Genomic DNA, 14781 nt, shown 5'->3' on the forward strand with positions numbered 1-14781 from the left:
AGAAACTGGACCCAAATAAGGTAGGACAATACATCTTGAAAAGGGGATGTGACTATCATCTTAAATGTTTTTAAATCATGAAAATAGGTTAATGTTTATGTTAAAATATTTTCATTCATATGCTATTCATAATGTATTTTTTTAAATTTATCTTGGGATCATGCTGAACATGATACATTCTATAATTGGTGTTTTTTGCTTGACACCAAATAATAGTCATAGCCAACATTTATGAAGCTTCCAGTGTGTGCCCGTCATGTTTGTATTGGTTTTTTTTATCCTCACAATCCTCTCCACAAGATAGGTTCTGTAACATCCCCATTTTACAGACAAGCACACTGAGGCACAGAGAGTTTAACTGATTTGGTCATGACTGGCATCCAGCGCATGTACATCTTCCTGTACTGGTTCAAATAGAGCCACTTTTTTTTATGGCTCCATAATATTCCATTACTGGATGTATTGTAATTTAATACCTGTCTCTCTTACAAATGAACATTTACGTATTTTCTAATAAACAGGGTCCTACTGATGAATATTTGGATGCTTTTCATTTTTTTGCTATAACACTGTGGCAACCAGCCTCTTTATACACATGTTTTTGGCTTGAGTATTTCTTTTCTCTTTTCTTTTCTTTTCTTTTTTGCCTGAGTATTTCTATCAAGTGAATACCTGGAGGTATAATTTGTAGAAATGTCGGAAAGATGAATGAGAGAAAAGGGAAATGTGTGACCCACAAAAGTGGCCCCCCAGTGGTGGGAGCAATGGTGGGTGCTCTGGGGAGGCCTAAGGACTCTGTCTCCTGCAGGTGTCAGGATGTTGAGCTGGGTCCAGAGGGTGCTGCCTCAGCCCCCAGGGACACCTCAGAAGACCAAGACGGAGGCGGAGGGGGCAGAACCAGAGCCACAGGTGGAGCCGGAACCAGAGCCGGAGCCTGAAAATGCCCCCGAGGAGGCTGAGCGAGGGGACGAATCCCCGGTAAGAGACTGAGGCTGAGGGAGGGCATGCGGGCCTAGTGGCTCAGGGGATTCTCAGCGTGGGTCAGCTGCCCCCCAGGGACCTTCCACAGGGGGACTCCAGCTCATCCAAACTTGCCAGTTCTGCCTCCCATCCATTCAGGAGCCTGATGACAACTAACCCAGAAGCTCAATTACACAGATTTGATTTAGCTTCTAATTGATGCCAGGCCTGAGCGCTCTGCTGGGAGCATGAGGCTGAATAAGGCATCGCCCCCAGGGGTTAGCAGACAGGTACTGGCCAGGTCATTCTACCAGCAGACAGAGGTGATGAGGAAATGCAGGGACTCCAACACTGGGCTCAGCTCTACCCTCCCGGGAGGGCCAAACAAGTGTACCAGACAGAACTATGGGAGCTCAGAGGAGGGAGAGAATCATCTTAAGTTTGGAGAGTGGAAGCTGGTGGGGGAGTGCTTCCCAGACACGGTGGGCTGGGCCCAGTGTGACTGGAGATGAAGCAGTGGGGCGTGCCTGGCAGAGGAAGGGCGAGTCCTGGGCAGTGCAGGGCACGTTCAGGAAACAGTGACTACCCAGGTATAGGGTTCGTGTGCATAGTGTTCGCATGCGCACACACGTGTACACATATGTGCATGCCCTGTGTCCTTAGTGGTATGTCTGTGCGTACATACGCATTAGCAAACTGTGTGCATGTGAACACACACACTATTTACATGCATGTGTATGGGACCTAGTTCCTCCAGGGAACACATGCATTGGTGTCCCTGTGGTTCCGTGTATATGTGGGACATGCTGTGTGTGTTTGTATGCAAATGTTTCTGAGTCTGTGGATGTATTCATGTGTTTGTGTGTGCACATATTTGTGTATGTACATACTTTGTACATCTGTGCATGTCTGCTCATCTATGCATGTTCGGACGCAGAACTTTGCGTGTGCAGGTATACACGCACATGTATGTTTGTCTACGTGCATGTGTGTTGATGCACACATGAAAGGATTGCTTATGAATACGTGTGTGTCAGTGTGTGTACGTGTGTATATGTCTACGTGACTGAGCATGTGTATGTGCGTGTGTGTACACAAAGGCATCTGTGTATATATGCAAATGTCTGTGTGTGCATATGCACACGTTTGTCTGTGTCTGATACTTGCAGGTATCTGCACATGTGTACGTCTGCATGTGTGCACATGTGCATATGAATATGTTCGCATGTGCCCGTGTGCACACGCACGTGCGGTGGGGTGTGCATGCACATACAAGTGTACACGCACGTGGTTTTGCGTCTTGCACGTACACACGCACGTGTGGGCATACACTTGGTTTTGTGTCTGTTTATGTGTGTACACACCATCTCCGTGTTACTGCATGTATACATATGTGCGCACAGGTATGCCCGCGTCTGTGCGTGTGTGGAAATTTACGTGAGCTCACACACTCACACGTCACGGTGAGCGTGCACGTCTGTACACACACGTGTGTGCACGCAGCAGTAGGAGCGGCAGGTGTGCTGAATGCCCCCCAGCTACTGGAGGGGGATGGAAGGTCTGGCCCAGCGGAGAGGGAGAGCTCTGGCGGGGGCCTAGGTGGGGCGGGGGTCCTCTCACCTCCCTGTCCCCCTCAGTTTGCTCCAGTCTTCCTCCCTGTTCTCAGCCCGCTGGAGTGGGGCAGTTTCCTGGGGGGTGTGGTAGGCCCAGGGGCTACCTTGGTGGGGGGGGGGTGCGGTGAGGGCCCAACCCTGGATGAGGGATCCCTGGGGTCGTGAGGAAGGAAGCGTCCCAAGCCGAAGGTGAGCTGCCGGGATTTACAGGGACGGTTGTGAGAACAGAGCTGCTTGGTCCTGTGGGGTGAGGGGGTCTGTCACGGGGGGGGTCAGACGCTGCCCCTGCCTGAACCAGGCTGGTCTCACTGAGGGCTTACGTGGTCCTGCTTGAACCTTCCAGCCAGCTGAAGAGCCGTTGGAGGGGGAGGAATTGGCTGCAGCTGACCCAGACCCTCAGGGTGAGTGCCGGAAGCCCAGGCTGGCGGGCCGGGCAGCGGGGAGGAGTGTGTTCGCCTCAGGACCTTGCCGCGTCCACAGGCTTGGCGGGCCCTTTCACAGACAAGAAACCGAGGCTCAGAGAAGTTGAGGGCTGGGCTCCTGGGGAGTTTTTAGTTGAGCTGAGCTGGAACCCTGGCCTTCTGACTCCCTTGGGGCCCTCCCCTTTCCCCTGCTTCTGCCTTGACTTTCCTAGCAGGGTAGAAACGGGCAACTCTGAGGCTCCAGATCTAAAGTATGGGGGACTCTTTTCCAGAAATCCGGGAGGCTGTCCCTACTCTGCCTACATCCGTCCAGGTCCAGGTCGCCATGGTTCCCGAAGTGAACAGGTAGCACACCACCCTCCCCTTTCCTGGGGGCCAGCCCCCCTTCCCCCCCAAAACTAGGGAGCCCCTTGGGGGTGGGGACTAGCCTTGCTCTCAGGTCGCTAGTCGTTCACAGACAACTGCCCAGATGCCCAGAACATCCTGGGAACTGGCTGAAGGGAGCCTCATGCAATGGACAGGGATCTCCTGGGCCAAATGGACAATGGGACCAAGAGAAACAGTGAGTAGGGGCCAGAGTGTTCTCAGTGCTTGGGAGAAATGCAGATCCAGTGTGGCCAGAGCTTCCCATTTTCCTAACTGATGACATCTCAAAGTTGGCTCATTTTAGACCATTAGCACTTATCCAAGAGAGCCTACCTGTGGAGGGCTAGCCTCAGGCAGTGAGTCTGTGACCCTCCCATTGAGGCTGCCCAGCCTCAGCCACAAGGAAACACCCCATAGGAAACCCTCAACCCCTGTATAAGAGGGGACCCCTGGAGCCAGGCTCAGGGGGAAGCAGGATGCTTCCCTGGCTGCTTTATACCCAGCATCTGATGGGGGTGGGCTCAGGATGGCCCTGGACATACCTGGCCTCTCCAAGGGTCGGTGTTCCCCATTTTCCAGAGTTGGACACAAGACTCAGGGGGAAAGTGGCATATCTGAAGTCTCACACTGGGGAGATAGATGTTTGGGTTTCAAACCGATTTCTTTAGGACGCTGGGGAGGGCCCCCTGGGACCAGGGAGGGGCTGGGGACCTTGCGGGTGAGTCTGTATCTCTGTCCCTCAGCAGTTCCAGCGGGTGGGTGCTGAGCTGGCTCAAGAAGGGCATGGAGAAGGTCATCCCACAGCCCGTCCCCAGCAGCGGGCCAGCGCCGAGCATTGCTGCTGGCTCGGAGGCCCCTGCTCAGGTACTTCCGGGGCCGGGAGCTGAGGTGGGCGGGGTGGGAGGCCATTGCGTTTGGGCTCTCTGTCCTCATGTGACCATCTGTCCTGGCAGGCAGGAGCACAGATGTCTGGGCAATGCAGCACTGGGGGCTCAGGTAAGGCCAGAAGGCAGGGCGGCTTTTCGGGGATGGCACTGGGGGAGCTTGGGATGGGCCCTGCCCCTGCAGAGAGCCCACAGGCGGGGGACTCTCATCAGACTGGCCCCAGATTCCAGGCTAGGTTTGAGCGGGGCTGTCCGGAGGAGGGGGTCCAGGCGGGCTTCTTGCTGCTGACCACCTTCCTCTCTCCTGCAGACGGACTCGGGGAGGCCCCTGGGGCCCAGGACACTGGGTGAGTCCCCATCCCTGAGCACTGGTTTGGGAACCCCTGAGCCTCATGTGTAGTGTGTGAGTTGGGGGGAACAATGTGCCCAGAACTGAGGGTCTTGGGTTCAGAAGCAGGTTCACTGCCACCTCAGTGTGTGACATTGGACTTGCCTCTCATCTCTTCTGGACCTCCCTGTTCTCATCCATAAAATGGAGCCAAAGGGCCCTGTGCGTCCCATGGTTTGTTGTGCTGATTTCTGGGAGATCCCCATGTGAGGGGCCACGGGGAGGAGGCATGGATGAGTTCTCATAGATGGGCTGGTGTACGTGGGTGTCATGTGGAGCCCAGAGGCAGGCCCGGGACCACTGTGGGGGACATAGAGGTACCCAGCTTGGCCTCCCAGTTGGCAATAGCTTCGGACTGCTCAGACTTGACCAAGGTGGGCAGCTGTCTTGCCGGGGAGGGAAGCGAGCTGGGTAAGGGCTATGGCAAACAGGGGAGCCCACGTTCTTGTCCAGGAGGGTCCCTGCCAGCTCCCGCTGCCTCTGCCTCGGAGGAGTTCAGGCCCAAGGTGGCCAATCCTCCAGTTTTCCAAGAGAAGCTAGAAATTTAGGTTTTTATGTAATCCTTGATTTTTAGCTGTTGCCAACTAATTGAAAAGTTTTTTGAGCCCCGTGGACCCCCAAACTAAGCCCGAAGCCTCCAGTGTGCAGTCTCTGCATTCATCTTTATTCATTCCTCCCTTCCCTTATTCATTTGTTAGACTGTTGGGTTCTGAGGGCAGGGGTTTTTGTCTCGTCGCTGTTGAACCCCGGTGCCCAGCACAGTGCCTGCCATAAGGGGGGAACTCAGCACAGAAGGGATGAATGAATGAACGTACTTTATTCATTCACTCATTGTTCTAGCTCACAGTCTATTTCTTTTTGTCTCCTGGAGGCTGCCCAGGTCAGGGGTTCCCAGGGCCACTCTGCTGACTCACAAGACCAGTAAAGCAATTTAGGGATGAAGGCCCCCAGAAGATTTGCCAGCTATATTTTGGGCCAAACCTGGGGGGATGGGTTCCCCTGGGAACATGGAGCTTCCCTGAAGATGGAGGGGCTGCCTGGAGGCCAGATGGATTTGGGACCCATTGGCCCCAGGACCAGCTATGTAATGTGTGGGGCCCAGTGCAAAATTAAAAGGCAGAACTCCTTTAAAAAAAATTAATAAGAGTTTGGGGCGCCTGGGTGGCACAGTCAGTTGAGCGTCTGACTCTTGGCTTTGGCTCGGGTCATGATCTCAGGGTCGTGGGATCGAGCCTTGCGTCAGGCTCCACACTTAGAGGGGCGTTTGCTTGAGAGTCTCTCTCCTTCTGCCTCTGCGCCTCATGCTTATGCTCTCTCTTTCCCTCTCTCAAATAAATAAATCTTTTTTAAAAATTTAAGTTTAAGACTGTGATAAGAGCAAGAAACCCAAACTGGGCCCTTCTAAGTATCGGGCCCTGTGTGACTGCCCCACTCCCGGACCCATGGAGCCAGACCCGTCTGGGCCAGACACGGGGACCCCCCCCCCATGCAGCATTCAGGTTCCCAGGCAGCCCCTATTCCTCACCTGCTGCCCAGGTGGCCAGGGCTGGGCCTGTAGTTCTGGGCCTGGTCCAGCCATGGGTCAGAATTTGAGGCTGGCTGAAGATTCCCCCCTTACCTGAGGCCCTTCCAGAGTATCCAATACAAGGTCTCCACTGTGCACAATGGGAGCAGAGGTGAGGAAGGGCTGGTCGAAACCTGGGACTCCAACAGACGTTCAGGTCAGTGTGACTCGGCTGTTCCACTGACCGCTGGCCCCTTTGCAGGTCTGGGCCCTGGCTGCTCAGGTGGCTTGAGCAGAATCTGGAGAAAGTGCTGCCTCAGCCCCCCAAAACCTCCAAGGTAAGTCAAGGGAAAGGGGAAGCAGGCAGATGACCACCTGGGAGGCTTTCTGGGGCCCCAGGAAGGACCCAGCAGGCTATCCCCACCCCCTGGGACACATAGAGGGGGTATTCGCCTCCCTGGAGGGTTCTTGATGGAGAGGAGTGACTGCAAAAAGCAAGGGGGTTCGTGGGGATAGATGAAGCCCCCTGTCACCTGCCCCAGCTGCCCTGGGCACAGCCGGCAGGGGAGGGAATGCACAGGGCTTGCTTTGTTCCGTGACCCCACTCCCTGTTTCTGCTCTAGGACCAGAGAGATGAGCCTACAGATGCTGCCTTGGGCCCAGGTACAGGGAGGGGACCTGGGAAGGGCTGCCCGGCATGGTCACAGGCTGGGCTGGGGGTGCAACTGGGGCCTGAGGGATCCTGGGGGAGGACCTTAGCCGTCACCCAGGCTCACTGGGAGTGGGCTGTTGTGGTGGGCCTTGGAACCCCTCCCCAGTCCAGGTTGGGAAGCCAGTAGTGTGGGAAGGTGTTGTGAGGTCTTCGGTAAGCGCCTTGAGCTTCCTGGGTCTCGGTTCCATGTCTGTCTGATGAGAGGGGTGGTTGGAGTGGACCCAAGGGGCTCCCGACTCAGTCATGCGTTGGTGCCTCGAATCTGGCCCCCGGTGCCCATGAGGGGTCGCATGGAGCCCTGCCTTGTCCTCTTTAGACTCTTGCTCTCCCCACTGCGTAGAGCCCCCAGAACCCACCTTGGAAACGGAGAGTGTGCTGCAGGCCCCGGAGAGCCCCTGCATCCCCATGGCTGGCCCCCTGGAAACCGAGGAGGAGCTGACCTCAGAACCCCAGCCCAGCTCCCAGGCTTCCACCCTGCTGCCCCCCGGTGACCCCGCCAGGTGAGCCCCCCAAATGCTACACCTTTCCTGGGGAGCAGGATCAGTACTTTGCCTCAGCCCCACACCCAACACTTCACCAAACTAGTTTTTTAAAATGAAACATATGCCCCCCGGGGGAAATTTAAACGGATTCCCAGGGGCCCTTCCCCGGGCAGCCCCGTCAGCCACTGTCCCCCCACATGTTCTGTATGCACACACAAGCCGGGGAATCCATTTCTCCTTTAGCCAAACACATGTACCAGACAACAGCAAGATCTCTGTACTGCTCCGCCTCTTGCTTTTTTCACCAAAAAGTGTCTCTTAGAGGTGGTTTTATACACATGGGCCTGCTTCATTCTTTCAGCAGCTGCCAAGTACCCCATGATGTGGCTGCATCAGCTTTTCCTTAGCCATTTGCTGGCCATTTAGGTTTGTTTCTCCTCTTGTTATGCTCGGTGGCCTTGTGCGGGCACCATTTTGCTCACGTGCAAGTAAATCTGTGGGGGTAAATCTGAGGAACTGGAGTTGCTGAACCGAAAGATGCATGCCTTAAAAATCAGGATACATGTCCCCAAATGCTCCTGGCCTGGCACTGTGGGAGAGACCCGCATGCACCTCCAGCGTGGGGTGGGGGGCTGCTGAGCTACCTGCTGGGGTCAGAGCGGTACCCCAGAGGTTGGCCTAGGGAGGCCAGGGAGGAGGGCAATGGTCTTTGGGGCTGGAGACCTGGGTTCTGGTCTGCCTTCCGGTGGGCTTGCTGTCTGCCGTGGGAGGGACCCGACCCTGGACTCAGTTTCCCCACAAGCCCTGCCGCTCAGACATGGCCTGCTCTCTCCCTCATGCAGGTTGATGGCTTGGCTCCTGCACAGGCTGGAGATGGCCTTGCCGCAGCCCGTGCTCCACGGGAAGGCTGGGGAGCAGGTCTGTGCTGGGCTGGGAGAGTGGGGCATTGGTCTTGGGAGCTCAGACAAGGATGGGTGGTCTGGGGGCGGGGCACAGAAGGAAGAAGGGAGCCTGTCACGGGAGCGTAGCCCATGTAGCCGGCCCATCTGCTCGGCTCACACTTCTTCCACACACTCTCTGAGGCACCTTGGCCACAGGGCTGAGGGGCGCTGGCCCAGCCTTGCTAACCAGGGGTCACAGTCAGTGGGGGAGATGCTTCCATGGAGGGAAGAGAGGATGTGGGGTGCAGAGGAGGAGCTCCCCAGGAGCATGAAGGAAGGCTTCCTGATGGAGGTGGCTTGCAAGCTGAGACCTGATGGGGAAGTAGGATGGGGGTGGGTAAAAGTGAAGGGGGGTGGTATAGGAAGAGCCCTTCAGGCAAAGGATCAGCATACGCAAAGGCCCAGAGACAAGAGAAGCCTGGAATGTTCTGGAAAGAAGTGGGGCTTGCAGGAAAGCAGAGGGCCCTGGGTGCATTTCTGAGAACCTAGAACTCCAGCATGGGTGGGTGAGGGAGCAAGACCTCTGTCACCTCTTTCCTTCTCCAATAACCTGGCACCTGGGGGCGCCTGGGTGGCTCGTTTGGTTTAGCGGCCAACTCTTGATTTCGGCTGGGGTCATGATCTCAGCGTCATGGGATTGAGCCCCGCTTTGCTTCGGGCTCCGAGCTCAGCAGGGAGTCTGCTTCAGATTCTCCCTCTCCACCCCCCCTGCGCATGCTCTCTCTAAATAAATAAATAAATAAAATCTTTATTAAAAAAAAAAGAAAAAAGGACCTGGCACCTGGCCCTTCTCCCTTGGAGACAATTGTGTATCTTGACAGCAGCACCTGGAACTGGGAGGCGGGAGGCCTGGGCCCCAGTCCTGGCTGCAACAGGAGGTGGACAAGAAGCCTCAGGGCCCTCTTCCCTGCAGGCTGAGCCCTCAGGCTCTGTGTCCAAGTGGCCTCTGCGGGTGGCAGAGGAAATGCAGCTTTGGAGTTTTCCAAGACGAGGAAAGAGGGGCCTGGTGGCAGGAACACTGTGTCCATGAAGATGCCCTCACAGAGCAGAGGGGTTCCTGACGACAGGGCTGGGGCAGGGGAAGGCGTGGTGCTGGTGGGGAGAGGCCTCTCCTGCAGATAGAGCTTTGAGGCACCCCCCCCCAGGAGGGCTGGGAGGAGGTTTTCCCCACAAAGAGAGTGGTAGGTAGGCAGGCATCTCAGGCAGGGGGCCCAGGCCAGGCAGAGGAGCTGGGTGGGGGGAACCCAGTGGTGATCCAGGGAGGGGAGAGCCTGGAGCAGGGGGTAAGCTCTGAGGCAGGAGGGGAGAAACAGGCCGGAGAGAAGCCGGGAGCAACGGGACCTTCTGTAGGTGTCCTGGTAGGGGATGAGGGAAACGCTCTTGCCTCTGTGTGTGCTGGGAGGGGTGGCGGGGGCAGGGAGGCTGGAGAGGAGACACGTCATTTCCCCCTTTCCCCTCATGCAGGAGCCTGACTCCCCTGGAACGTGTGACGTGCAGACGAGTAAGTGACAACTTCGTGGGTCCTCATGGGCATCTCGGGGAGGGTTGCTGGGTCTGAGCGCACAGTGGGCCGGTTGCCGGCCAGGCCTGGACTTGCTTGGGGGGTTCAGTCAGGGCCTCCTGACCTGAGAGAGCCCATGCCCTGCAGACTTCCCCTCAGGTCAGCCTGGCCCAGCGCCAGATGGTGGCTAGAGGCCCCTCCTAGGGGCTGAGGAGAGACGTGGCGGGGGACCAGGGGGACCAGGCTTGCCTTCCACTTTCTGTGCAGAGAAAACGGTTCTGAGGCCAAGTTGGATGGACCCCCTTCCTCTGGGAGCACCCAGAGAGAGCCCCCCACTGCTTCCCTGGGCCAGTGGGTTGGGCTAAGCAGAGTCCCTGGGTGAGGGGGGAGGGGAGAGGCATGGGGTTTCCCTGGGGGAACTAGGTCCCATAAACTCTGGCTGTCTTTTTTTTTTTTTAAAGATTTATTTATTTATTTATTTATTTGAGAGAGAGAGAGCATATGAGAGGGGTTAGGGTCAGAGGGAGAAGCAGACTCCCCGCTGAGCAGGGAGCCCGACGTGGGACTCGATTCCAGGACTCCAGGATCATGACCTGAGCCGAAGGCAGTTGCTTAACCAACTGAGCCGCCCAGGCGCCCCAACTCTGGCTGTCTTGAGCCAGGAGGGTTCCCCTCATCTATGGGTGGGATGGGGAGCTATGTGCTGCCTTTTATCCCAGCCCCGCACTAGTATCAGGGGATGGATGGAGGCCAGGAGGGGAAAGCCAGGGTCCCAAATCTGTCCTCCCTTCATTTCATGGCCTCAGGAAAAGCATGTGGCATGCAGGGCTTTTATTCATTCACAAAGGTCACAGAGGGCCTGCTATGTGCCAGGCCTGTGATACGTTCTAGAAGTGAGCAGAGCAGAGTTCAGGGCCTGTGGGCAGTGGCCCTACTCCACCCTGGACACGGGCCCTCAGATCCTGGGCCTTAGGTGTCCTCCGGCTGTCCACCCTAGCTCCACTAGGCTGATGGTGGTCTTTCCGAGCGCCCTGCGGGTGAGGATGGCCGCCGCAGCCTGGAGTGCAGCCGGGCCGGCCACCGCGGAGCTGGGGTCTGGCCGCGGGGCCGCAGGAAGAGATGGGATTTGTATGATACTGAGACGTTGTGGGGGGGGCAGGCCTCAGCGCAGAGCTTGCTTGGTCTCGTGGAGACCCTGTGTAGACCAGTGAGCCCCATATGGCTGTTGGGGCTGGCAGAGGCACAGGGATGAGCCCAAGGTCACAGAGCGAGTTGTCATGGGGCGGCAAAGAGTGTCCATGTGGCCTGGTAGCCCTTGTGGAGAAAACGTTCCCTGGAGTAGGGGCCCTGGAGAGCTCTAAAGACGGAAGCCCTGGCCCCCTCTTCTCCTCCTCTCTGCTCCCCTGGAAGGGGTTCGGGTGCTCAGCCAGCTGTTGACGCGGCCTCCCCGCGAGCGCGGAGCGTGTGGGGCGTGGGTGGGCGTGGGGGCTCCAGGGCCAGGAACCGGGTGTGTTGGTGCCCCAGGGCTGCCGGAGCAAAGGACCGCCAACCGGGCGTCTGCAAACAGCAGAAATGTGCTCTCCCACCGCTCGGGACCCAGACGCCCAAACTCGAAGCCTTGGCTGGGTTGTTTCCTGCTGCCCTGGGGAGAAACCGTGCCGGGCCTCTCTCCCGGCTTCTGGTGGCAGTGCTCCGTGTCCTACAGGCTTCCGGCCTCCAGTCCCCGCCTTTTCTTATCTCTCCAATCTCCTCTCCTTTCTCTTGTAAAGACCCGAACCAGGGAGGTAAGGCCCACCCTAAATCCAGGCCGAGCTCATCTTGAGATCCTTAACTAATGACATCTGCAAAGACCCTGTTTCTAAACGAGGTCACCTTCACATGTCACAGGGAGTAGAACTGAATATATGTTTTGGGGGGGACACTGTTCAACCCACGCTGCGGGGTGAGCCCAAGGGGCTGGGGGCCGAGTGCCCTCCCCGGCTGCCGGCTCTGCCCCCAGCCTCCCTGCCCATTCCCGCACTCACGTACCTGCTCATTCATTCCCTCCGCCTGCCACCCAGCCGCCCACCTTTCTGTCTTGTTTCAGGCGTGGCGGCAGCGGGTGGCCTCTGAAACAAGACAGAATGGGGTCCTGGGAGAGCGCGGATGGACAAACGGATGGATGGATGGAAGGAAAGAAGGGTGCCCTGAAGACCTGCAGGGGAGGGGAAGAGGAGGCTGTCGACCCCGCACCCTGCTTGAACAGTGACCCCCCCCCCCGCCGCTCCCCACGCTTTCAGGCAAGGCGAGGGGAGCCAGTCCCAGAGCCGCCTCTCCGAGACAAAGGCCGGCTCCTTTCCACGGAAGCAAGGAGAAAGATGGCCAAGGGCAGCCGGTGGGATTCAGGCTAGACAGCAGGAGGACTTCCCACCAGAAGGCTGTGGGAAAGCCCGCAGAGGACTCTCTTTGAGAGGTCGCCTGCACAGCCTTCAGCATGGGGCCGGGCACCCAGCCGGTGCCCCCACGGGACACGCTTTTTCCCAGAAGAGGATCCCCTTAGGCTTGGCTGTGTTCTGTCCCTCAAAGAGTTGGAGTCCACCAGTGGACAGCAACACATGCCCTCACTGACATTAAAAAGCATAAATTGGCACATCACAGCTGTGATTGCATGATGTTCTTGCTTTGGGTGAAGCTAATATGAGTCCTCAGGTTCGAAAGATGGGGGTGTTAATGTGGCCTGTGGTGTGGGGGGAGCAGGGAGGAGTTTGCTAGGGATCCCGAGCCGGTTGCCCTGGGCCCTAGCAGGTTCACAGATGTCTATGTTTGGGGCACGGAATGATTTTCAATATTAGAACTAGTTGCCAACATCTAAAAATGAGGTGGCGTTGCAGAGGAAAAGTCTGGTTTCTCTCAAAAACGGGGACTATCCAGCTCTGACGGACCCGCGCCGTGCTCGTGAGGACAGTCTGATCAGCAGCTGCCTCCTGAAGGCGGGGAGCACGCTCCCCCTCACCCACATATACCATCTCCCTGGCCACACGGACCTTTGACTTAGAGACCCCTGAGGTCCCAAACTGGCGGTGAGGGGAGGGCAACGCGGGAGAGGGAATAAAGTGAGCCAACGCCTGGAGGTGGGAGAAGGAGAGTGGTGGGTGCTTCCATGAATCCTGAGTTCTTGACGCAGAAGGTAAAACCAGAAAAGCTGGGGCCTGATTTTAGGGGACTAGATTGTAGGCAATGGGGAGCCACTGAAGGTGGTTGAGCAGAGGAAGGACTTCACAGAGACTCCTCTGAGGCTGAGCAAGCATCGGAGGCAGAGGAAGCAATCGAAGCAAAGGTTCTTGATCTTTGGGCCACATCCAAAGCATCCAGGACCCAGGCCTGCCAGAGAGGATAAGCCAGAGCTTGGGCTTTGCCAGCAACCCAGGCCTTGGCCTAAGATCCATGCCCCCAGCCTCCCTGTTTGCTGATCCTGGAAACAGGAGCTCCTTCCCCAGATGCACCTGATGACCTGCACTGCTGGGGTCAGAACCCCATTCAGGTGCCCTGAGGGACATCTGAGGCTGGCAGAGAGGGTGCTGGCCAGGAGGTGGCGTGCCAATGAGGGACTTCAGGAGCAAAGTTTCAGCCCAGAATGGAGCAGGGGTTTCCATGGGAGCTTGAGCACCCACAGTGCTTCGGTGGCCCCATCTGTGACCCAAGGGTGGGGCCCTGGAAAAGCCAGGAGAGCTATGAATCAATTGGATGCCTACAGAGGGGGTCTCGGAACCCCGCCCCTGGGTCAGCATGGCAGAGAACCCTGTGCCCACCCCTCCTGCCCAGTGCTGTGGCCACCATCCTCTTCCCGGAGCCACAGAATCTTTGGCTGTAACATGGGGACAGTATAGGGCACAGCTCACAGGCCTGGCACAGCCATGGAAGGAGGAAAATCTTGTAAAATGCTTACTCACTAAAGAGTACCCAAAAAGAAAGGGTTGAAAAAGAAAGCCAGGATGTAAACAAAGATGGCATTGACTCTTCAGAACCCAAATGCTGGGCTCATCCAGTGCCCATTATGGAGAGACCCCCATGCCAGGGAGGCACTCACGGGGACATGTTTATCACCTGCAATAGCACACCAGGGAATCGGGAGTCAGGAGACTTGGCAATGCCTCCGATATCCTGTGTGGCCTTGGACAAGTCACTCAGCCTCTCTGAGCTGGCCCTGTGGTTTATCAAATGGCGAGAGTACTGTTCTCCCCATGCAGGGTTGCTGTGAAAGCTAATGGGCTCACGGGCCAGAGGTTGTCCTGTACCCTGGATGTTCCCTGCTATGTCAGGTGGGGACTTGCACCCCAGATGGCTGCTCAAGGCAGAGATGCTGCACCATGACTGGACAATGTTCTAGAATGATGAGTATGGTGTTACCTCACCACTGGATTCAGGGCCACGCTTGGAAGACCCTCCCTGGTCAGACCCCAGGGGTGTTTGTAGGCCTGGAGGAGCCAGGACCAGCGTGGAAAAGGCTAGCTAGTTCAGGATGTGTGGCCGGGGGGTGGGGGGACTTTCCTGGAGGGCAGGCTGGCCCTTCCTATGTGAGGCAGGATAATGTCTGTACTTGGGAGCTAGAGGTGGGAGCAGGAAGATGCAGCTCTCGGAAAGCAGACAACCCTGAGCCGGGCACAGGGGAAGCGCCCTGCAAAGGAAGGTGTTAACCTGGGTCTCAGTTTCTCATCTGTAAAATGGGGAATAACATAAAAGAGGGAAAATAAAATGGGGAGTAGCAATTATTCCCACCTCAAAAGGTTGGTGTGAGGACTCATTGAGTTAATCCATGTATGTCACTAAGTACAGGGCCAGGCACATAGTAAGTGCTCAATAAATACAGCTGCCATTGTATTATTATTATTATTATTATTATTTCCACACCATAATTCCCAGTCACAGGATAAAGTGTGAGACCAACTCCCATTTAAAGTCGCTGTTCATAATTTCATGCTTGGTTGAAGGGCCAGCCAAGACCTGGAGCTTTTTGGGAATGTCTGGGATC

General features: G+C 56.5%; 1 protein-coding gene across 1 annotated transcript in view; it reads left to right on the plus strand.

The window, feature by feature from the left end:
- Window positions 1–14781, plus strand: part of CNGB1 (cyclic nucleotide gated channel subunit beta 1) — a 70059-nt gene that overhangs the window by 8540 nt on the left and 46738 nt on the right. The window contains exons 3-13 of the mRNA XM_073880227.1: window positions 809–978; window positions 2917–2974; window positions 3268–3340; window positions 4105–4225; window positions 4315–4357; window positions 4556–4592; window positions 6400–6475; window positions 6761–6800; window positions 7190–7349; window positions 8174–8249; window positions 9737–9773. Coding sequence (XP_073736328.1) covers window positions 817–978; window positions 2917–2974; window positions 3268–3340; window positions 4105–4225; window positions 4315–4357; window positions 4556–4592; window positions 6400–6475; window positions 6761–6800; window positions 7190–7349; window positions 8174–8249; window positions 9737–9773 — 883 coding nt within the window. The 5' untranslated portion in view covers window positions 809–816. The remainder of the gene's footprint in view (window positions 1–808; window positions 979–2916; window positions 2975–3267; window positions 3341–4104; window positions 4226–4314; window positions 4358–4555; window positions 4593–6399; window positions 6476–6760; window positions 6801–7189; window positions 7350–8173; window positions 8250–9736; window positions 9774–14781) is intronic.

Source organism: Callorhinus ursinus, unplaced genomic scaffold (genome assembly GCF_003265705.2).
Source record: "Callorhinus ursinus isolate GAN/ISIS: 27379988/994484 unplaced genomic scaffold, GSC_fseal_2.0 scaffold37, whole genome shotgun sequence".
NCBI classification, from domain to species: Eukaryota; Metazoa; Chordata; class Mammalia; order Carnivora; family Otariidae; genus Callorhinus; species Callorhinus ursinus.